This window comes from Dioscorea cayenensis, unplaced genomic scaffold (assembly GCF_009730915.1).
Source record: "Dioscorea cayenensis subsp. rotundata cultivar TDr96_F1 unplaced genomic scaffold, TDr96_F1_v2_PseudoChromosome.rev07_lg8_w22 25.fasta BLBR01000335.1, whole genome shotgun sequence".
NCBI lineage: Eukaryota > Viridiplantae > Streptophyta > Magnoliopsida > Dioscoreales > Dioscoreaceae > Dioscorea > Dioscorea cayenensis.
The window spans coordinates 31648-55531 of record NW_024086726.1 but is presented as its reverse complement, the minus strand read 5'-3'; the positions used below and the strand labels follow the sequence as shown (position 1 = coordinate 55531).

Genomic DNA, 23884 nt, shown 5'->3' with positions numbered 1-23884 from the left:
ACTGTGTATGTTTGAACTCTTTTGTATTCTATTTAGTTTTTCAATAAAATAAGCTTCTAGCTCTTTTATTTTTAAAAAAAAACTATGAATAAATGATTATTTTTTACATGTTAAAAACATGTTTGTAGAACATATAATCTGTATAAATATTAAAAGAAATACTCTGATCAGTCCTATTTACTTATCCACCTTAATCAATTCACGTCCATTAAAAAATTCCGTTAAAATTAGTTACTGTTTTAAATTTATTAAAAACTCTATCAAGTTTTCAAAATTATCCCATTTAAAACCTGTGAAGATTTTATCAATTTTTCTTTATTATTTAATTATATCTTATATTCTCTCTCTCAAATAATGTTTTATTTTTCCAAAAAGTATTAGAAAATGTAAAAATATATTAAAGATAAAAAGTAAAGTTTAAAAAAAAATTTAATGTTCCATAAATTTTTTAAATGGACATGTGAAAAAAAACCAAAAAAAAAAAACATAATGAGACAATAAAAAAACCGGAGTGAGTATTTTTTGCTATGAATTTATTTTTAAATTTAAATAAAATTAAAACCAATACAATCAACTGTTAAAAAAATAATAATAAGATTTAATTTAAATTGATTACACGGATCTATACCTTTAGACAAAATGGCAAACAAGCTTAATTAAGACGAAATGAAAGTTATCCTCCGATGAACATAACGGCACCACAACGGCCATTATTATTGCTTTTATAGCTTTACAAAGCAAAGTTAGTGCACTTTATTCATCATCTCATTCACAATGTTCCCTAATATCCAAGGTCATCTAAAACATAATGCTCTAGCAACGGCTATATTCTCGAGTGAACGAATTCACGTGCTTTGAGGAAGCATTCACTGGATTGCAGTCTGTTGTTGTTGCTAACTGCCACCAAAATGCAGGGTTCCAAATCAATGGGTCAGAATGACTGAAAACATCCCAATGCTGCTCTCAAACACAATGACATTAGCAAAGTGGAGACAGAAAAAGGAAAAATTAATAAAAAGGGGGCAAAAAGAAAGACAAAAATATTACTGCTGCAAACTGCGGACCTACATATACATTAAACAAAGTGGCATCACAACAAACATGGGAGAAATTAACAATGACTAGGCAAAAACAAATACAAATTTTTCTCAGTATCCCTAGTCACAGCCAGTCCTGAAATTCAAACACTTCACCGAGAGATCTCTATTTACCTTACTGCAGAAAGTTTTACTAAACTGTCAAGAAGAAGACCCTTTAGTGCTAAATCATTTGTTTTCCTCTATCTTTATAATCATCTTAGCTGCAGCACAATTTCTAGAATAGCTCAAACTCCACGTCATCTCCATTGGCCCTGAAATCCAAACACTTACCTTCCTTTTTCTTTCGCATAGCTGTTTGTGGTGTGCCAGGATCAAAGCTGCCAGGTACTTCCGGTGGCACAGCACAACGGATCAAAGCCCAATTAAGACCGTCAAAGAAAGGATGCTGCTTAATCTCAGCTGCACCCTTGAGAAATCCAAGCCTGTTTTCAGGTTCCTTTGATAAAAGTCCTCTGATCAAATCCCTTGCATGGAAACTGACTGCTGGGCTTTCAGGAAATCGCAAGCTCTGAGAAACAGCATTAGCCAAAGTTTCTTCATTTCCAGCTCCCTTGAAAGGGGTCCTGCCAAATAGCAGCTCATAGAGAAAGATACCCAAGGTCCACCAATCAACAGCACTTCCATGGCCGTCACCTCTGATGATCTCTGGGGCCAGGTACTCATGTGTGCCAACAAATGAGTTGGAGCGTGCATCAGTGGGCTCCACAACAAGCTGAGGGAGCTGGCATGACTGTGCAACCAGCTCTGATTTGAGGGTGGAAGATGCCAAGCGAGGGGTGAAGCACGAACCCGGTGCCCAGGATGGCCGAAGGCACAGAGGATCAATGCAAGCATTTTCCGAACAAGGTCCAGAAACCTTCTTCACTGCTGCCTCTTCTGTGCCCAGTGAAGTTGATGTGAGAAGGGTTGGGCAAACTGAACACCTCAGGGAAAGATCAAAATCAGACAGCATGATATGACCATCATCTCGAACCAGAATGTTCTCTGGTTTGAGATCACGGTAAATCACCCCAAGCATGTGTAAATACTCCAAAGCAAGAAGAACTTCTGCAACGTAAAACCTGCAAAAAAATGATTGCGAAATTCAGCACACAGCAGTAAACATAGCAAATGACTAACATGAAGGCTGCATATATACAATAAACATCCAGATTAGCCTTTGGAGTGGCTATCTCATATTGTAGAAAATATAGACATACAGTAGACTTGTTCAATTAACAAAAACTACTATTAAAAACATATCCATTTGCAGGAGCAAGGAATTCTGACACAAAAACCATGGCTTAAAATTTAACTTGATTTTTCTTACTATAGCATTCTGCTCTGAGCAACTTACATTGGTTCATTCTATAACCCAATACTGAAGGCTTGTTACATTACATTACCAAGAAAATCAAAGATGACAAATGTGTCGCATTTGTATACCATCTAAGTCTTACTATCGCATGTAAAATACAGTCAACCATAAAGAACAGGTAAAATGGTTAAATGGAAAACAAAATTATAAAATAGATAGCTAAAGAAAACCATGAACAAAATCAATTGGAGCCAGAAAAACAAATTCGGGATTATATGTTCACCATTAATTAAATTTACCATTTAGCATCAGAGGATTAAAGGCAACTACCTGGCTGCTGGCTCAGAGAAACTCCTACCAGGTTGCTTCTGACGGAGGACATGCAAATCCCCACCCGGACAATACTCCATAACTAGGCATGCAAGATTCTCAGTAGTGAAATGGGCATACAGAGATGGAAGAAATGGATGATCTAGAATTTCCAGTATTTCTTTTTCAGTTTGTGCTCGAAGAATCTTTTGTCTTTTAAGTAAGAATTCAATATCCATGACTTTCAAGGCAAATAAACAATCTGTACCAGAAAGCTCGGCAAGATAAACAGTACCAATATCTCCACAGCCAAGCTTTTTAAGAAGCTTGAAGTTCTTTAAACTAATGCTTCCATGTTGCAATAGAATCTGGCGAATGGCAACCCATCTTGTATCCTTTGACATATGAGGCCTGCACCCATTAGCACTAGAGCTACTCTGGAAGCTCTCATCAGTGATGCTAGTACTGCAGCTATAGTCACCTAAACTACTCTTTGAGCTCTGAGAGCATTCCCCTTTTTCTCTCAATCTTGAATTATCATTCACCTTTACACTGATAGCTTTGACACCAGCAACTTCGGGAGTAAAATCAGCCTTGCTCATGCCACTTTGCTCTGCTTTCAAGTCAAGTTTGCTATTCAAACTTGTGCTGCTGGATACTTGAGAAATAGACTCTTTCCCACAAGCAGGTTTATTCTTACCTGAAATTCCACCAGCTTTATTGATTGCTGGGCATCTAGTGGGGGTTCCAGGTGCTGAGGCTGATTCCTTGCTTCCTTTTCTGTTGCAGGTTGTCTTGCTTCTAAAAGTTGGCTTTGTCAAACGTGAATTTCCACCAGGCTTGATTGATTTTGGGCGGTTCTCAGAGACAATGAAAGAAGTTTTGGGGTTTCTTTTTCCTTTTAACTTTGCATCTTCAGGTGAGGAACTTGTTACAACTTCCTCCTGGGCAATTATATCTTTTATTCTGGTTCTTGAGACGTTGACGGGCATCATCAAATGTGGACTGCAGGGAGCAGAAACTGCACTTTTATTAGATGGTTCCATCATTCTCACTTGACATGTTTGACCAATTTTTCCAGATAAATTCATGGAGTTCTTTTCAGGCATCATGGATATCTCTACAATATCTCCTTTATCATCATTTAATTGAAGACCAGATTCGCTAGATTGAACAACAACAGATGCATATAATCTTTGGATAGTTCCAGCTTCAGAAGTACCAGACGGACCTATGCGTTTTGACAATCGCTTCATAGCTGCCATTTCAGATGCTTGGGAAATGCATAGACGCCTCAATGCCTGCTTCAGTGATGCAGATTCAGACATACCTATTCCGGTTGCTTGAGCTACACTAACTGTAACGGGCTTCTTTAGTGGACTCTTTTGCGACATTTTTATATGCATCAATAGAGGGCATGAATTTATTGATGATGTATTAAATCAATTGCTTCAGTAAGCTGATTGACCATAGAATGGCTAGAAGACTTTCTTCCGATTTCACTTTTTCCCAGTCTGATATTTAGTGGAGTGGATCCATTAGAATGATGATCGAATGGGTTAAATTCATACTTCGATTCAACAATCTCACAAACACCATCTGATGATTCCATTTATTGACAGGCTTTACCAGCCACCTGATATATTACCTGAAAAAAGCAAACTAACCCATCTCTGGAAGGTCAAATTACGCCGCATTTTTTGTTACAGATTTTCCAGAAGTAATGCAATCTGAATTTGTGAAAGGTATGTCTGGGTGGCGTTATCTAAAACAAATGTAGCAACCAAATCCTGCAGAACTACCAAATTACATCATACAAACTGATGACGCCTCATGGAAATAATCAAGAAATCCATATCCTGTGATAAAACAATTTGTCAGCTTGGAAAACAATCATCGACAGTCAAAAAATAAAATAAAACAAAATAAAAGCTGGTTCTCAACTATTTTGATCTGCAACGTTATCACTCCAGTATATCAGATCTAAAACAACATCCAAATTAACCAGCTTGCATGTATGGTAGAGTATCTACATAAATACAAGAACATACCTGATTCAAACATTGGCTTATTTACTTTTGGTTTCTATTTTTTGAGGCAGACTAGAAAAAAGAATTTGAATAAATCGTACTGCATTTCTAGTTGGGAAACTTTAGCATGAGGACTAACAAGAAACAACATCACATGCCTTTATGGTACGGATCACCATCTACCTAACAGTTCCAACATTAAACTCCAAGCTACCTGAACAATCCCATTAAGATTCCTAGGGTTAGAGTCAAGGCTGATGATAACATTTGAACCATAGCTAGCCACACCAATAATCAGTAATGCAGTTTCTGTGGCAACATTTGATTAAGCACAAATAATCTGATCCAATAAAATCTAAGAACTCACCTAGTTCATCTGTTAAATTTTTAAAACTCTCCAAGCTTAAGAAAGCATTCTCAGAAACACCACACCGATATCTCATCACAATCTGATGATTCTGATCCACTAAGACCTATAACATCACAGAGTTCAACAACGTGAAATTTCAAAATCACTTTAGTGATCAAGAAAACATTCTTGGAAACACCAAACTGATATCTCAGAAAGACGAGGTCCAAAAAAAATTTTTACAAAGCTGAACCCTTGAACTTGAGAACATCAACAAGAAGTACATCATTGTTCGCAAGGATCGATGATATTATATTATCAGATGCAAGAAAAAACTAGTAATGAAAGATCTCACATGACAAATAACTCTCTATGCTGTTGCAGCCTAGAATCACATTATACAACAATCATCAAAACAATATCCTAGATGCAAGATATTGCCAATTTAACAGAGAGAACTATTGCCCTGATTCAATCAAAGGCTAAGCAGACAAAAAGCAAGATTTTCAAAGAAAAAAAAAGATAGGGATTTGCCATGTAAAACGTACATCAAAAGATCAAAATCATGTCTTTCTTTCTTCCTAATAAAAAGGTCACATTCAGACAGATCCAAAATATTTCAAACCAAAAGCAAAGGTGACCGATCAGAGAACATTTCCTGATTATCACATTGTCCCATGATCAAGAACACCAAACCATCGCCACAAAACCACCAACAAATCCGCAAGATCTCAACTGAACAATTAAAGAGAAGAGAAGCAAGAGATGCCCGTACCCCGGTGAGTTCCAATCCAGCATTTCCAGCATCAAATCAGATCCACCAATATCCCGATCCCATCAGCAAGGCACAACAAAGGAGATCGGTAAAAGGTTTCTAGGGTTAGGGTTTGAAGGAAAAGAGAACGCCGGGAAAAAAGCGGCGGAGAGCGAAATGCACTTCACGAGAGGCCAAGAGCAGTAGTGTCAGTATAACTCTCTCGCTCACTGTGTTCTTCTGAAACTCAAAATTTACTTTTTTCTTTTTAATAATAAAAAAAATCCATATTTTTAAAAAAAGAGAGGGAGAAATTAAAAAAATATATTAAAAAAAGCAAAATAAAAAAAAGAAAGAAGGGTATAATGGGAAAAGAAAGGAAAAAATTCAAAAAGGAAGGACATGAAATCGATCTTCCATTATTTCGGTGCCCCTATACGTGTCTTGATGGGTCCCCATCCATTTGTTCGGTGCGCCCGTAGGCTATAGGTTTTCGAGATCCACCGTGCAAGATTCGACACGCACAGGCTGATGTGGCAAGTCATGAATGGATCCTTTTGTGGACCATAGTTAATAGCCAATGGAAACATCACACATCATCAATAACTGTTGGGAAAGGGACCGATGGACGATGGGGCCCGATGGGGTTTGATCCGTCTAAATGGAAAGAGAGGGGAAGAGATGATGCGTGTGTGTGGTTAAGTTAAATCACATGGGAATGAGAGCCATGAGTCATACACTGACTCAGACGACCCACCACTGTTTTGGACGTACTTGCTCCCATTGGATCCTGCTGCCTGCCTCATCGCTTCCATAAAAATTCAAATATGTATATTTTTTATTTTTTAAAATAAAAATTTTATTTCCAATTATTATTTGCGTAGAAAGTAATGAACAACATATGTGAATTTTAAAATCTTGTAGTTTTTTTAATAAAAAGTGATTTCCTCCATTAAACCAATATGCCTTCGATGGCGATTGTAACTCAAATGATGGTTGAAAAACTAATTTTGCATCAATTTATAAATAATATGGTACATAGAGAAATTCTAATTTGAGTTAAAAATTAACTTATAATAAAAAAAAACAAGGTAAAAGAGTAAAGATGTATATATATAGTAGACTTCCCATATAGTTTTTCACGATTGACTTTAGATGCTAGTTGGTATTTTTTTCATTCTCCACCACTCTTTGACCTCAAATGAGATGGAATTCTATTTTATGTCAAGTTTGGTTAAATACCAAAAATATTCCAACTCTATGAAACTTCCTTAGAAAAGATTTCGTGATACCGCCAAGTAATGGCGGAACCACTAGAAAAGGTAGAGGGGATGCTCACTCATAGAATTAAAAATAGGTTTTAGAGATTCATTATTTAAATATAATCAGATTAATTGAACGACACAGTCATTGTTGTTTCGCCAATCTAATTATAAAAAAAACAAAAAACAAAAAAACAAAAGAGGCTATAGGATGCAGTCAATAATTTTTTATATATAAAACTTAGTAAAAAATTAAAGGCCAAACAAAAGAATTTTATAAATATTTTTCATATATATATGTATATATATTTGTATGTTATATCCTAACTAATAAAAATCACTAGGTCAAATAATATATTTTTATCATTTTTTTTAAATTATAATTTTTATTTTATATAAACTGGTTTGTAATAAATTGAGGTGCCAAAACAATAATGTTTTAATTAAAAAAAAAATTCTTTTATACTATATTAATCAATATGTAAAATATCAAAATAATAAATTTTGTTTTTTTCTAAATTTTTTTAAACTATCGTATTCATTTGTAAAAACTTATTATTTTTAGAAAAATAATATAAAGATCCAATCAATATGAGAGAGACAGAGAGACAGAGAGACAGAGAAAGAAAGAAGTAAAGATCATCTGAATATATATATATATATATATATATATATATAGATCATTAGTTGGGCCCAAGGGGTGTTTGAGCACCACTTTGGACCCTGTCCTTCAGCCCCTCTCTCTAGCAAAAAATTATAGCACTCTGACTCTATCTTCAATCGGTTCTTTGGACCCTCTCCTTCAGCCCCTCTCGCTAGCAAAAAATTATAGCACTCTATGACTCCATCTTCAATCGGTTCAACCTTAACTAAACCCGGATCAATAATCTAGACTAGTTCAATTGAGAATGTGTTGGATCATGCTTGCCGTTGGTCTTGAGAAAGGTATTCAAAAAAAATTATTAAGTACATATATCATTACTTTTAAAGTAATGACTATATATGTTATGAGTAAAAACTATTAAGTTAGTATATACCTATTTAGATAAAAAAAAACGATAGATGAAAACAAAGAAATTCTTCTAACATACGAAATATAGTATAGTATATGATATATGGACATATATGTATATATATATATATATATATATATATATATATATATATATATATGTATATATATATGTAAGAATATGTATAATTTCATAATTAGATACACATAAAGACAAATTATAAGATCCCATGCGGCTTGCTTTCATTCATAGTGGATGTTGAGTTAAGTTATGTGTTTTTTTTTTAAGGTGGATAAATCATTTCAATTAAAAACAAACGATAATAGATGACCCTTTCTCCCCAACTAAGAGAGGTCAAAAAGAACAACATAAACAAGAAAAAGAAGCCATAAGCAGTGGACCCACAATACCTAACCAACAAAAACACAAGATAAGGGGCGACCCACAAAAACACAAAAAGCGAGGAAAACAAGGGCCTCCTCAAACCTCCAGCTAGACGCTGCCATCTAGCCCATGTTGTGATCTTGAGCCATCTCTGAAGAAGACGAGCCACTAGTCGCCTCCACATGAGGGCCTAAGAACTCCAAACTACGCCTGATAGCAAAGATTGAGTCCTCTAGCTTCACTCTAGACACCCTCAGTAACTTTGGCCCCGTCACCCCCAGCCCTTTTTCTTTTTAGTAGACTTGGGACGGCTCTGCCAGATACCCTGCCTCCTCATTGAACCACGATGAAGGTTTTTTTTGCCTTTCACTTTTTCTTGTTCCCAGAGCTTGACCTGAAAGATAACAAATCAGTTCCTCCATGGAGATTCGGCATAAGAATTTTGAGATTCCTCTCAAACTCTGCCATCGAAGCATCCGATTCACTGCCAATGTCCGGCTACAAAACATCAGTAGATCGAACATCGGTTCCTTCCTCCTAAGCCGCCACATCATCATCACTATTAATAATTACATCATCACCACTGTTACCAATTTCATCTTGTAGGACACTTATAGGAACAAGGGGCCAAACCCCTCCAAGAATTGCCACTTGAAGCCATCTTGGGGTGCCACGTCAAGAATAGTAGAAAAATCTCTGAAGTTGAGACCTCAATTCTTGAGGATGGAAGCTTCCATCCCTGCTCCTGATTACCCAAAGGCAAATGAGGGCCCGAAATCTCCTTAACTGAATCCCCAGGGGGCCCATGACTCACATCCAGCCCAAAATCAAGGACCACATCCTCCATTAACCCCCGTAAAGATTCCCAGCCACCTTTTTGGCCCACTTCACAAATTAACACTGGATCTCCCAATTCCAAGCTACTCTGCAGTTTAAGGCCCATACCCAAGTTAAGCCCAGCATCAAGCGCAATTGGGTCTTCAAAGCAACGATCCCTTTCACAACCCACCTTAACCTGATCTAGCAATTCTTTATTCAAACCCCTAGGAGAAGACAACTTAATAACCTTAACTTAATCCCACGGCATATTAGAATGTTTCCTCATTCCCCAAATTATTATCCTTAAACTGAACCTCCTTCTCCTTAACGTGTACCTCTCCAACCTCGGACGATACTAAATTGCCACGTGCCCCATCCTTAACCTGGTCCAGCGCACTCTACGACTGACAGTGCTCCCCGCAAGTGCACGGAGTTGTCGAAGTAATAAATCCCAGGTGAGTGGGGTATCGTATCCACAGGGAAAAGGGAATAAAAATACTTAATTTACTTCTTAACTATATGAAAGATGAATAGTGATATGTGTGACAAGATTTAATTCTCAAAAGTAAAACAACCCGAAAGAGAGCAAAAGTAAAGGAGAAGGTAAGGCAATCGATAAAGATGGGGTATCCGAGTATTGATCGGCCTAGGAAAATCGTTTCAAGTGCAAGAACTCTCTATTATGCTTTCTAACTAATGCAATGGTGAGTCAGGGACATCCTTTAATCCATGGCCCCGAATCTAGGGTTAACCAAGCCTAATCCTCTACATGTCCTGGAGGAGAGGTTGAACAAGCTCTCAACCTCGCACTCGTAAGAAGGATTGCATTAAGCTCTGGGGATTCCAAGTGATAAATCTCTTCCTAATTGTAGACCTAACCCTTTGGTCCAGAAGAAAGGTCCATAACCACAATTAAGCCCTAGATGCTAAAATCACCTCAACGCTTCACTCCGTTGCACTCGCAACTAAGGCCCAGTGGAGGGTCATCCCTTAGCTCATTCGCTCTATTATGGCTGCAAAGAACTCGAGGAACAGAGGTAGAATCTATCACACCAAAGGGGAAAGAGGATGCTCCTGTACCTCTCGACTCACCCTCTCAACCCTCTCCAATCAAGCTTTGTCTAACACTCGTGGTGTGTCACTCACTCACAAGGGTTACCACATGAACTCTCAACCTTAGTGTCACTCTAAGGGAGTATTCAAACAATCAAAAATTCAAGATTGGAACTCACAATAACATCAATTAATTGAAAAGCATAATAAAAAGATTCAATGAAACTAATACATCCTAGGGTTCACAAATATCCCAAGTACCCACTAGGTGTTTAGCTCTCCATGGAGCACAATACAAACGATAATGAAATCAAATGTAAAATAAAGCAATCCATAGGAAAAACCCCCTCGATAGTTGTGGCGATGGTCTTATGGAGAGTCCTCTACTCGTCTTAAGATCTCCTTGTCTGGTATAAGATACGCCTCGCCGAATCAATCCGACGGAGGCTCCCTTGCCAACCTTTTTCCAAAGAGATGACGATGTTGGAATCGTAGAATCTCTCCAAATCCCTAGCCAATACCTCTCAAAACCCTAGCCGCAACCCTCTCTCAAGTTGGGGAAAAGATGGAGAAAAGAATATTCAAATCAGGGCTGAAATCGGCCTTAAATAGGGTTAGAATCGGGATTCCACACGCCCCTATGGATATTCCACACGGGCCTGTGGAATTAACGCATGAGTGTGTGGAATTTTCACTGCCCTGTGTGGCTCCTCTGTTTTGATCCTTCTTCAGGCAGTTTGTGAGCGATTACTGCTATGAGTGATTTCTTTGTAGTGATTGCTACAATACCACCTACTAGTAATGGCCCAAAAATACTCTCGAATCCATGCTTTTCATCAAGGGTAACATAAGCGGGCACATGTTCACGTCGTAGATCGTCTTGGTTCTTCAATAAACGGTCACGTTGGTGGAGATCTTGCTAAATATGCACAAGCGAAAATATTAGGGATGTAGCGCCTTCGTGCCCCTCTGAAATCATTACCTTAGCTCGAATACAAGGAGGTTGGCACACATTCTAGCATTCTAAACCCGACTCATGTCTCCGCGTTTGAGCCTTTCTCAAGATCTCCTCCAAATAATGCGTAAAACGATCTACAATGGCTTCTTTCATAAATAATCGGCCTCACAACCCAACCTGCATAAAAGTACATAAATACACACGTATTAGCAGCTAAAACCTGACAAAAGTAATGCTCATCAGAAGGAAAGAAACGCTTCGCATTCTTAACACACAAGCACTTATCACGCGCTTCCTTCGTAAACAATCTACACAACATAAGAGGCCCTCCCTAATTTGCTTTGAATTTTCCCCCGGCCTTTTTGTTGGTGATGATGGGTCTTCTGAGGACAAGGACCATCTCCCCTTTAGTAAAAGTCTAGAAACGAGCCATACTTATTGTAGGCTTGAGACATTTTTGCTTTGTAAACTTCAAGATTTTATTGCACCCCTAACCTGTTCTCATCTAGAGAGTCCAACTCATCCAAGCGGAGCCGAACATTATCTTTCATTAGAGATTTTATTTTAGCACTGCCATTCTCAGGGAGGGTATCTAGATTTCAAGAGGTAAGACCGCTTCAGTTTCAAATACCAAAGAATATGGTGTGCATTGTGTTGGAGTGCTATGGGTAGTGAGATATGCCCATAGCATCTCCGAGAGTCTTTCATACCAATCCCTTTTTGTTCTTGGACACTGCTTTCTTAAACAACTTTGAGAGGGTTTTGTTGAATGCTTCTGCCAGCCCATTTGCTTTGGCATTATAGATGGAGATATATCTCTAGTCTATTTTATGATGTTGTGCGAATCTCCCAACCTTGAAGCTTCTGAAAGCGGGGTCGTTGTCTGAAATAATTGTTGTTGAAGTCCCAAATCTATATAAGATGTTTTCCCTGAAGAATCTGAGAATATTCTCAGTCTTAACTTCTCTCAGCGTGATTGCTTCTGCCCATCTAGAGAAATAATCTGTTGCAGCCAATATGAACCAATGTCCCAAAGATGATGGTGGTTCAATAGGATTGACTACATCCATTCCCCATATCTCAAAAGGCCATGAGGAAGTTATGGGGTGTAAAGGACTTGGATGTGATGAATAAAATCTCCATATATCTGACATAGATGACACTTTCTTGCATAATTGATGCAATCTCCGACCATGGTTGGCTAGTAATATCCCAAGCGCTTGATTTTTAGTCACAGCTTGGGTCCGGATTGGTGCGCACCACATATCCTAGAATGTACATCATGCATAACTTCTTGGGCTTTCTTCATATGAGAAGTACCGCAGGAGCAGTTGATCATATGACCCGAGGTACAATATGTCATTTATGAGTGTGAATCTTAGGGCTCTTCGTCTTATCTGAAGACCTTTTGATTTATCCTCTTCGAGTTTATCATATTTCAAATATTCTATGAATAGTTGCCTCCAATCTTCCTTTGGCATTTCGAGAGTGAAGACCTTCGCTTTGCCCCCAGCACCTTCCTCTTCAACTTCATTGGGGATTGTGCTAATGGGTCTTCTATTTCTTATGGTTATATGAATTTCTTCATTATTTGTATTCACCAACTCCTTTGCTACTTTAGCCAAAGAATCAGCTTCTCCATTTTTTTTATCTTGAAACCTCCTCAACTGTACCTGGGGGATTTTCTTTATCAGATTTTTAACCTTCTTATAATATTTAATAAGTTCAAGTTTGTATATCTTATAGTCTCCTTCGACTTGCTTAATAATGAGTTACGAGTCTCCAAATATGTGTATGTCTTGGATCCCCATTTTAATTATCAGTTCCAAACCAGCTATAAGAGCTTTATATTCTGCCTCATTGTTTGTACATGGCTCTGTAAGAGAGGGAGCATATATGAGAATTCCCCCTTTCGATGTGACGAACAAGAGTCTTATCACAGCTTTAATTTGTGGCATTTGGGACATGAGTACCTGTTTTATAGATGACGCTCCATCAAAGTATAATTGCCACCTTGCTTTTTCCACTATTAATGACTCTTCTTCAGCGAGATCAATATTAAGTGGTGAATCATCAGGGAGAGGATGTGCTGCTAGAAAGTTTGCCAACGCCTGCCTTTTAATAGCCTTCTGTGGAGTATATGTTATGTCAAATTCCATCAGAATCAATGCCCATTTTGTGAGTCTTCTCGTAAGCAACGGCCTCATCATAAGGTATTTGAGTGGATCTATTTTTGATATAAGTATCACTTTATGCGGTAGCAAGTAGTGTCTCAACTTCTTGACTGCAAACACCAAAGCTAGGCAATGCTTTTCAATTGGCATGTATTTACTCTCAGCTCCTACCAACATCCTACTAAGGTAATATAACGCATTTTCTTTGCTTTCTTCATTATTCTGAGCCAACATAGCCCCCAAAGTCCTTTCCAATGCAGCATTATATAAGATCAGAGGCTTTCCATGAATCGAGGCTGCCAGCACTGGTGGATTCAGCATGTACTGTTTAATGTCTTCGAAATCTCTCTGATATTCATCATCCCATTTGAAAGACGCATTTTTCTTGACCAGTTTAGATAAGGGCTTGCATCGTCCAGAGAGGTTGGAGATGCATCTTCTAATATATGCTAAACGCCCTTAGAAGGAGCGCAACTGCTTCAGTGTCTGAAGAGGTGGCTTTTCTAGGATTGCCTTTAATTTGGAGGGATCTATCTCTATTCCCCGATGCCTTACGATGAAGTCTAAGAATTTCCTAGATAGGACTCCAAAAGCATACTTCATGGGATTCATTTTTAACTTATATTTCCAGAGGTGTGTGAAAACTGTCCTCAGATCATCAAGATATATGTCTTTGGAACTTGTATTAACCACAAGATCATCTACATAGCATTCAAAAACTTTGTGAATTAAATCATCAAATATTCTGGTCATAGCCCTTTGATATGTTGCTGCTGCATTCTTCAGCCCTAATGGAATTACCCTATAACAATATATGCCCATGGGTGTTCGGAAAGCAGTATTCTTTTGATCCTCCAGATGCATTTGATTTGATTGTATCCAGAATATCCATCCATAAAGGAGAACATCTCATACCCTGAGGTGTTGTCGATCATGATCTCCATAACTGGGAGGGGAAAATCATCCTTGGGACATGCCTTGTTCAAATCTCTGAAGTCTACACATCCGTATTTGTCCATTCTTCTTTTTCACAAGGACTATGCTAGCTATCCAATCAGGGTACTTCTCTGATAAAATTTGCTTCAATTAGTTTCTTTGTCTCTTCTATCACCCTTTCTTCTAGGTCAAACTTCATCTTCCTTTGTGCCTATTTGACTAGAGTGGCATTAGGGTCAATGGACAGTTTGTAAACAGCTACCTCATCATCTAACCCTGGCATTTTATTATAGTTCCAAGCAAAGCAGTCAATATGCTCCTTTAAAAGAGCCTTGAATGATACTTTTTCTTCTTCTAATAATTGTGCACTTAGGAAAGTCGGCCTTGGGTCCTCATCACTTCCCAAGTCAATCGACAAAAGCTCTGATGTGACCTCCTCGACCACTTGATTTTGCTCCCAAATCTCTCAACTATTGTCTTGAGCTTGTTGGGGTAATGGTTTGGGAAGTTTATGGGTTGAACTTCATCATCTTCTGTTGCTTCAATATTTATAACATCATCATTTAAGATTTTTTTTGCTCTTATACTTGTAAAAGAGAATGCCTCTCTCCTCTTTATGACGAGCTAACACATAAAATGTCTTCAGATGCTCAACTGTATTTACATTCAAATCATCCAAATATTTGCAAAGTCCATCAAAAATCCTTGTAATGTACAATGCATTTTCTTGAGCAGATATTTCAACTTAACCCTTACTTTGGGATATATCCGCATCGCTTTCATCTTCTGATGACTCAGTATCACTACCAAAGTGAGGTGGCGTTGGTTCTCTTTTATGGAGCACAGGAGTAGTTTTGGTTGTCTTGATCAAAGACTCTTCTCTTGGCCTTGACAATTTGCCCCATTTAGTTTATTTGTCCACTTAGGATGTGCTAAGATAATACCTCACATCCTCATAGTGTATTTCATGAATGCCAAAGGGTTGGATCTCTCCATCAATTCTAAATTCTTCCCCCTTCACTAGGTACTTTATGCGTTAATGAAGTGTTGAAAGGACTAGCTGGTTCTCATGGATCCATGGCCTTCCTAAGAGGGCTTTATAAAAAGCATCAGTGTCAATTACATGGAATTTCACGTTAGATGATATTTTTCCAAATTTAAGGGGGAGAGTGATCAACCCCAATGCCTTTTGGCCATGCTGATTAAAACCTTGGATGATGATCTTCTCCGGAGATAAGTGGCATATTTCAAGAGCCAATGCTCAAAAAGTGTTGAGGGTTATTAAATTCAAAGAAGACCCTAGATCGATCAAAACCCGGTTGATCTTTACTCCATCACAAAATCCTATCACATATAGTGGTCTGTTGTATGTCGTAGTCCCAAGCAATAAATCTTCATCTGTGAAGGACACTGAAGATGTATGGAATACATACAGGGCTTCTTTCATGTTAACCTCGGTGAAGTATGCTTGATACTCCCCAAGATTTTGTAGGGCATGCATTAAAGACTCTCTTACTTCAGCTGACATCATCAATGCATCGTACATACTGAGGAGTGCTGGGACCTTCTTTAAATGTGCCAAAATGTTATAATTTGGCTTTTTCAAGGGTTTTTTTAGGGAAACATTATCTTCTTCAATTATCTTCCCTTTATCTCGGTTATTTGAATTGGGGCCCTGTCTTGGTTGGAGTGTCTTCCTAGTTCTGAACTTCATCTGATGTATACGTTGTGGTGCCTCATCTTCTTCCTCAGGGAAGTTCAGCTGATCTTCTGAATCATCATGAGTGGCTATGACATAACATTCACCTCTTTCTTCAAAGTAGTCCTCTGTGAGTGTCAAATTTCCCATTGAAACCTATTTTTGCAGCCATTTTTGGAAAGCTTGACAATATTCGATGGTGTATCCTATAAGCCGGTGATATTGGTAGTAGTTTGGATTACTATCAAGATGCATTATGTGCGGCCTTTTGGGTTTAGGCAAATCCAATCCTTTTTCTATAACTTGATCAAAGAGCTTTTAATTCTTATCTCTTTGGATAAATCTTTCTTTAGCATTTATTGCTTTGGCAGGAACTAGAGAATCCATGACCTCTGAGATAAAATTTTGCCCTGATGATTCTGGAGGGTATGTCCCTGATTCATCCCACTCTGTATCTTCAATATGTAACTGTCACAGCCTATTAGCTGATTCCTCTGTTACCCTTTAAATGAAAGTAAGGATGTCTTCAGCAGGCATAACTTTCCTTAAGACCTTATATTTTGGGGTCTTCGGGGTGTAATATGGTTCTTTGGGTTTTATTTGTTCGTAGGGCTCCAAGAGCTTGCCGTTTGCCTTCTTTACTCTCTCCCTGAATACTATCTTCTTTTTCTGCTTCTTGCTAATATAAGGCCGGCCATAATGGTCATATTAATCTTCTGGCTCAGCGAAGCTATCATATTTATCATTATCATCATCTTCTGGGTTATATAGAGGATATTCTCCTCCTGAAATAACCCTGCATGTCTCCACTTGCACATCTTCTTCATTTTCATCAATTTTCTCAATTAATTCCCCGAGTAATTCTTCAACTTCTTCGGGAAAATAATCTATGAGGGTAATCAAAACTCTTTCCTTCTGCTAATATTCTTCAAGGGTCTCTACATACTCTTCGATAATAGATTTCTTGCGCTTTGATTGTTCGCGCTTTTGCTTTCTTTTCTTGTTCTTCTTCTTTGACTGTTTTGTCGGGTGACCTTTAAGAGGTTTCTGAGAGCATTTCTAAGAGATCCTCGGGAGTTCAGCCAACTTCTTCAACATCTTTATTGATCTTTTGGATATAAATACTTCCCATAACTCTTCTGGAGCAACAAAAGGTTTATCATCTTCTATCGATGTAAGTATCACTTTATTGCCAACCACTGTGACCTCCCCTTGAGATGACCCCTCGGGGTTTAGGGCAGTTACATAGCATGTATGTTCAGCTGGGTGCTTAGACAAAACATTTCATTGAGAGTGTAATTTTGCCCTCTTGGTATTGTCACTCGACCTAGTCTTTAAAAACATAGCAATCTTCTAATGTATGTCCCAACACCCTATGATATGGACAGTAATTGGGATGGTCTTTCTTGCTTTACTCTTCAGGTCTTTTGACATTCAGGGAGGTGCAGACCTTCTCTCACAGCATCTTTGAAGATTTTATGTACTTTGTCTCTTCTGAAGGAGTTCTTCTTATTCATCATATCCTTCAAGGAAGGAAAAGGTCTTGATTTATTGTCAGTGATACCTAAGTTAGGTGCCTTAGCTTGTTCCGACTTATGGGGCTCCGCCATGCCTTTCCCTTTCTCAACATTGAAGGTTGTAGTAGTGTACTTAACGCCTTCTGTCCTCTTGGATTAGTCTCTATCATTCCTTTAGGTGGTCTGGAAATTGGACAACACCTTTGGGTTGTTTCTTTTCAATTTTTTAGCTTATGAGATTAAGCCTTGGAATGTAGTGATGCCAGATGTACTTAGGAAAGGCGACATCCAACTATCAATGTTCCCGAGCAGTAAACATTGCCTACTGATGATCAAGTGGTTATTCACATTTAATGCTTAAGTTCCTCCATCTCATAATGTAATCGACTACTTTTTCATCTTTATTTTGGTGAGTGGCTGCGAGGTCAGCAATTGTGATTTTGTCACTTATGCCCCGAACCGTACTCGAAAGGTATCTTTCAGCTGTTGCCATGTTTGAATCGACTCAGGTTGCAGATTCGCATACTATTCAAATGCTACTCCTGTGAGACTTATAGAGAATTGTCTGAGGAGGAGTAACGGCTTCGCACTTGTGTCTCCACAGGCTGTCACAAAATGAGCCAAATGTTGGTCAGGATTGACAATCCTAGTAAATTGCTTGAATTTAGGAACATTACATCCCTTGGGGTAAGGCACCAAGTCATGGTAGTTGGGATAGGGTTTGTCTCCATCTACCCTTGTCTCAATTCCTTTGGCTTGATTTAATTCAGCAACTACCATTTGTTGTATCTTTTCCCGGGTCATTACAGCTGATTGTTCCTAAACAGGAACATAAGAGGTTTCCCTATGTTCCACCGACCTGAAGGTTTCCTTTGGATGAGGTGTTGGACTTCTTGACCTCTACATTTGTCCAGGCTGATTCTCAATAGGAAACCATGGTGTTACCCCTTTCTCAACTGGCCTAAGGGCTTCTCTCGGCCGTCGGGTTGGACTCCTCAATCTTTCTACTTGTCCGGGTCAATTTTCCATTAGGATTTTGATTTGTTTCTGCATTTGTAACATTGACTCCCATCAACATTGCCATGTTGTAATTGAGTCTTTGATATTCAGTATCATGGTGTCCCTTTTGAGGAACAAAGACAGGTTCATCCTCTTCATCTTCATTTAGCGGATGTACTTCTTTATGTTTCCTTAGCATATAGAGTGGTGAAAGGCTAGTCCCTATCACTTGCTCCTGATGTGGTGGCACATGACTAGAACCTTCTTCTCTATTCAGGGAGTCTGCCGCTCTTCTATGGGATCTTGTAACAGGTCCCGGTTGTTCTTGTTCAGGTGCACGATCTCCTCTTGCTTTAGTGACCATCCGACAAGTGTGTATTTTCACATCAATATCAGATATTTTTTCATCTTTAATTTCCCTTCTCCATTGAAATTTAGACCCGAAATCTTGGGTTGGTTTCTTGCAGGAGTTAAAGCGGTCAAACATCGCCTTATGCGCTATTGAAATCAATTGCTTTTTCTTTTGATAAAATTCTTTTGCCCTTATCTTTTTTGACTGCAGTTTCTTTGATGCTGTATAAGTCTTGTAAAGATTTTGACCAAATGAATTTTTGTGATAGGACTTTGGAGGTCTACCAACCTTGTTTTCACTTAGTTGGGGACGCAAGTCTACAGTGGTTACATTCTTCTTCACTAGCTTAAGAGGTTCAAACGAGTTGTTGAAGGTACCCATTTGATTATTTTTGTGTCCTTGGAATGACACAAAATCCAGCCTTTGTTTTGGAATTTGGATTTTCCTTTGTGTGAGCCTTGAAAACACACTTTTCTTCTTTGGTGTGTCTTCATCAGATGAATGAAAAATTCCGCTTTCCCGCCCCTTTGCTGTAATGGCAAAGGTGGGTTCATCATCATCATCATTCATAGGAATTACACTTTTAGGGTTGGATAGCCTCTCAAATGCAGATACTCTTGGTGACTCTCTGACAGCGACGCCCTCGCCAGTTTCAAGAACAATCACATAAGGGCAACGACCTTTAGATGGAAGCCGCGGGACCATCAGGTTCTCCTCCAAAGGTGCAGGTCTCCTTACTAACTGCACTAACTTAGACACAGTGCCAAAACTCAGCTCAGTCCCCTGCAGCTCTGGTGTTGAAGGTGCAGTTGGGTAATTACACTTCAGTTCCTTCGCCAAGGAAAATTGTGAGTTTCGGGCTTCCAGACAAGGTTGAGTTCTTGAGTGCCATTTCTTCTTATTTTCCTGCAAAATAAAAAGAAACATTATTAGATTTCTTTCAAAGGATGTAGGAACAATGCCTTTACTTGTACTTTTGCCTCAAAGATGGCAGGAGAAATGGGTCCCCACTGGGTGTGCCAGAATTTGTGGGATCGAAAATACACGTCTGGCATCATGTCTTTGAAGAAGACACCAGACGCACATCGAATTATAAATATCATATTTTTGTTTTGTGGGTTCTTCCATTTCTAATAAATGCAAGCCTCTATTATTAATTACCCCAGATAATATCTTAGGAACCTCCGATTAAGGGCAAATAGTACAAGTAAAGGCAAGAAGATTTGTGAATAATAAATTTTGTTATTAATTATATATATATATATATATATATATATTCAATACATCATCTTTATGTCAACATATAACTTTCTTTATATATATATATATATATATCACATATCATTGCCACTGCATGTGCCTTGTCACCGCGTTGTGTGCCTCATTGTCGTCTTGAAATAAATATTTCATGATCACCTTAAATTTTATTTATAACTTTTGTTGTCATTTGAAATCAATAAGTCACCGCTGCCTGTGCCTTATCATCACGTTGCATGCTTTGTTGCCGCCTTGAAACATGTCTTATTGTTTCTTGATATTGAGCATATACCCATTTATTTTTATATATATATATTGGGATCTAAATAAATCCATGCATGTTATGTCCATGGTGGGACTCCTCTTTTTTTGCTTCTTTAAATATTGCCTTGAATATCCATGCATTTTTTTTAATATGAATATTTCCTTTCCATCAACCCTGAAGGTTTATCATATTCAGCAAGTTTCCATAAGAAAGAAACATGACCACATCATTGCCAGTAACAGTAGGAATTTTCTGAGCAACTTTAAAACCCTTGCCTGATGATCATTTGCAACACTACATCAAATACAAAATCTATTGATGTTGTAGCTTCATCAAGAAATAAGAACTCTTCCCAGACAGAATAGATGGCACTGTCTTGCACCTAATTCTCTTCATCATCACTCACTTGTAATCACCATACCACTCATCGATTTCAGTACATTTGCAAGAAGGAATTCAGAGTATTGGTATTTGGTTTATTAACTAAAAAGAGTCAAGGTGGATGCTTTGCCCACTCTGCATAATGTTTGGATTTTATTAACCTCACAATCCGTTTCACTCTCATATGATGGTGGGACCCATCCTTTTTTAGAAAAGTTTTCATTCTTTAACAAATGATGCATGCCATTACATGTATCTCTTTTGTGATGAGATTTGTTCTTTTGATTATATATATATATTATGCATGTATGCATGCATGCTGCTCAATCAATTTTTTATTTTACTATTTTCTTATTTCATGCATGTATATGTGCATGTATTTTTATCATCTAATCACCACAAATAAAAAAATATTTTTTTCAAATATGCACGTGAATATGCATGTATGCTCCTCATCATTCATTTATTTATGTGCATGTGTGTCTCTTTCATTGTGGGCCATGTCTTTTATTTTATATTTTAATGCAATCATCCATGCAGACTATAGGCTATAGCATGCTTTTTCATCATTCATCTTTTTTTTTGTTTTCATTGCATGATTCTATATCATATAGAGGGGGATCAATGCCTTGAATGCAGATCAGCAAGTGTATGGAGAAAAGCAATTCCTTTAGCTTCATTCGTGGAACCTTCTACATACCATGCTTCATTATTTTTATTTTTTATTTATTTATTTATTTATTTATTTATTTTGCATTAGGATGAGTTTTCTCCATTTAACCACATCCATTCACGCTCATATGCATGCATTCCTATCCTACTTTTTTTGATTATGCACGTAAGAATATAGTAGGCTTCTCATACTTGATCATCATTATTTTATTTACTTATCATGTTTCCATTATCATCAACAACATATGCCATTATCATGATTTCATCAATTCCCATATTCCATCCATACGTCCCATCTTTATTATAATCCCGTGCATTTATACTAACATCTAAACACCTCCCATGCATGCTCCAATACCATATGATGAACTTCATATCCTTTTAAATGAAACAGACATGGTGAAGAGTATTGTCTGAAAACAAAGCAGCTTTCCACTCTCTCCATCCCATCACCATGTACATCCTGCAAGTCCAGTGTTTTCGATGCCATCGTCATGATCTTTAGAAGATCTTGAAGAGGAGACCTTCATGAGCGGCGAAGAACGGCGCAAACACCAGTGATTCTACAACCATGAGTTTGATGAGAATGTTGAGCGACGGACTCGATGTATCCTTCAGAGGGCCTTCGATAATGTCGCTGATCGCTGCTGCTTTGTGTGGGTCTGGTCCGAGTGTCCACGCGTGCTCAGAAGCTTCCGCCTCAATGTACTTCTTTGCGTTGTCCCATGCACCACTAGAACTAAGAAGACCACTAATAGTGCAACCGAGTAATTCAGCTGAAGCACAGAAAACAATTACAATGGTGTCCATTCTGTAGAGGCCTCACAGACACACTCCTGGTTACAACAAAGTCTACGATGTGGTGACTCTCCTTCCATAACTTTGTTGTTTCCCATCCAAACATGCTGGGAGCCACAAGAAACTGCAAAGTGGTGCAGTCTGATGCATTGTTCTTGATGATTTGGAGAAAAAAAGGAGCACCATGATACTTTTCCACCTAATGTTGAACAACAGTTTCTCAGGAGGAGACTTCTCTAGTGAAGGAAATAGAGGTTCATATTCTAAGCCAACGACCACATATTGATCATTAGCTTTGCACTTTGCTGCCTTCCTGTATCTCCATCTTGATCAATGTCTCCTCCTTCCACATCTAAATTGCTTTGAAGAATGATCTTGAGGATGTACCCAAGAAGTGGATAATAATAATAAGGATGGTGACAAGATTGAGCATTGGAACAAAGATACCACCACCACCAACACTACCAACAGTGTTTGAAGCAAAGATAACAATTTGAACGCTGGAAACAAGGGACCCCGCAAGGACGCTAGAGAGAGTTTCAACTCCGAAGAGGATATTGACAATGAGAGGTGTAAGCATAACGAGAGCACCCGTAGAGATCACCTCCCTGATGGAGGCATTTGCTGAGATCTTGGCCCAGGTTGCGTAGTCAAGTTTAGTAGTCCTTTCCATGAGACCAGGAGTGGTGTTGAATTATTTGTGGACCTCCTTTACTATCCTCAATGCAGCGCTACCGACACTCTTCATGGTCATGGTGGAGAACCAGTAGGAAAGCATCACACGGACAATCAATCCAACCTTCGGAGTTAGAACATCCACTACTAAGATTGCGGCCCTACTCACAAAGGTTCTGGGATGCCTTACTACAGCTCCTCTCTCTAGCGACTTTGACAACAATGAGGAAAAGTGGGGACAACGGCTTTGTCATTCTCCCAATGGCAGCAGAGAGCCTCTCTCCTTCATCTCATAGACACGCAACGGCATCAGCAATGGCAACGGCGGCAGCAAGTAACAACATCCTTCTGATGTCTTCTTCTTTTTCTCTTCAATTGGTAGCTATCATGGTGACAGCGGCATCCTTGACAAGCTAGTGGTAGCGATAGCGGGTGACGATGACAACAATAGAAAGCAGCAGTAATGAACGGAGACTGCGGCATCAACACGGCAGCAACAGCGAGCATTAGCAGCGACGGCGTTAGCAGCAACAGCAGAAACGGTGTCAGGCACAGTAGCAGCAGGCAATATAGGCAGCGAACTTCACTAGCGACGGTGTCAAGCGGTGACAATGACGCCAACGAAAGCATTAGGCATGATTGGCGACATTATCTCAGGCACTCAACCACGACGGCAGATTCAACGATGAAAAATGGCAAACAACAACTTATATATATATATATATATATATGGATTTATGTAGACATAAGGGAAGAGAGGAAAAACCTTTGTCTCCCTCTTCCTGGTTTCTCTTCAAAATTTTTTTCCTCCTGTTTTTTTTTCAAAAAAAT

The 23884-nt window shown here is 38.5% G+C and overlaps 1 protein-coding gene and 1 pseudogene across 2 annotated transcripts; both read right to left on the bottom strand.

Moving 5' to 3' along the window:
• Positions 1-1043: 1043 nt before the first annotated feature.
• LOC120254076 (serine/threonine-protein kinase D6PK-like) lies at positions 1044-6089 on the bottom strand. 2 transcript variants are annotated; one of them, XM_039262219.1, is made up of 4 exons: positions 5861-6089; positions 5104-5209; positions 2728-4565; positions 1044-2161 (listed from the first exon to the last, which is right to left on the bottom strand). In XM_039262219.1, exons 3-4 carry the CDS (start codon positions 4110-4112, stop codon positions 1315-1317), a joined length of 2232 nt encoding a protein of 743 aa, XP_039118153.1. In that variant the 5' UTR covers positions 4113-4565; positions 5104-5209; positions 5861-6089; the 3' UTR covers positions 1044-1314. The 2 variants fall into 2 exon arrangements, with proteins under 2 accessions (XP_039118153.1, XP_039118154.1); XM_039262220.1 differs by lacking the exon at positions 5104-5209.
• Positions 6090-22081: 15992 nt separating this feature from the next.
• On the bottom strand, positions 22082-23219 carry LOC120254075 (annotated as a pseudogene).
• Between the last annotated feature and the right edge of the window lie 665 nt (positions 23220-23884).

Coding starts and splice junctions, on each gene's coding strand:
- LOC120254076 (XM_039262219.1), bottom strand. CDS start 4,112: ATGCATATAAAAATGTCGCAAAAGAGTCCACTAAAGAAGCCCGTTACA. Junction 2,162..2,727: donor TTCTCTGAGCCAGCAGCCAG/GTAGTTGCCTTT, acceptor ATTTTTTTGCAG/GTTTTACGTTGCAGAAGTTC.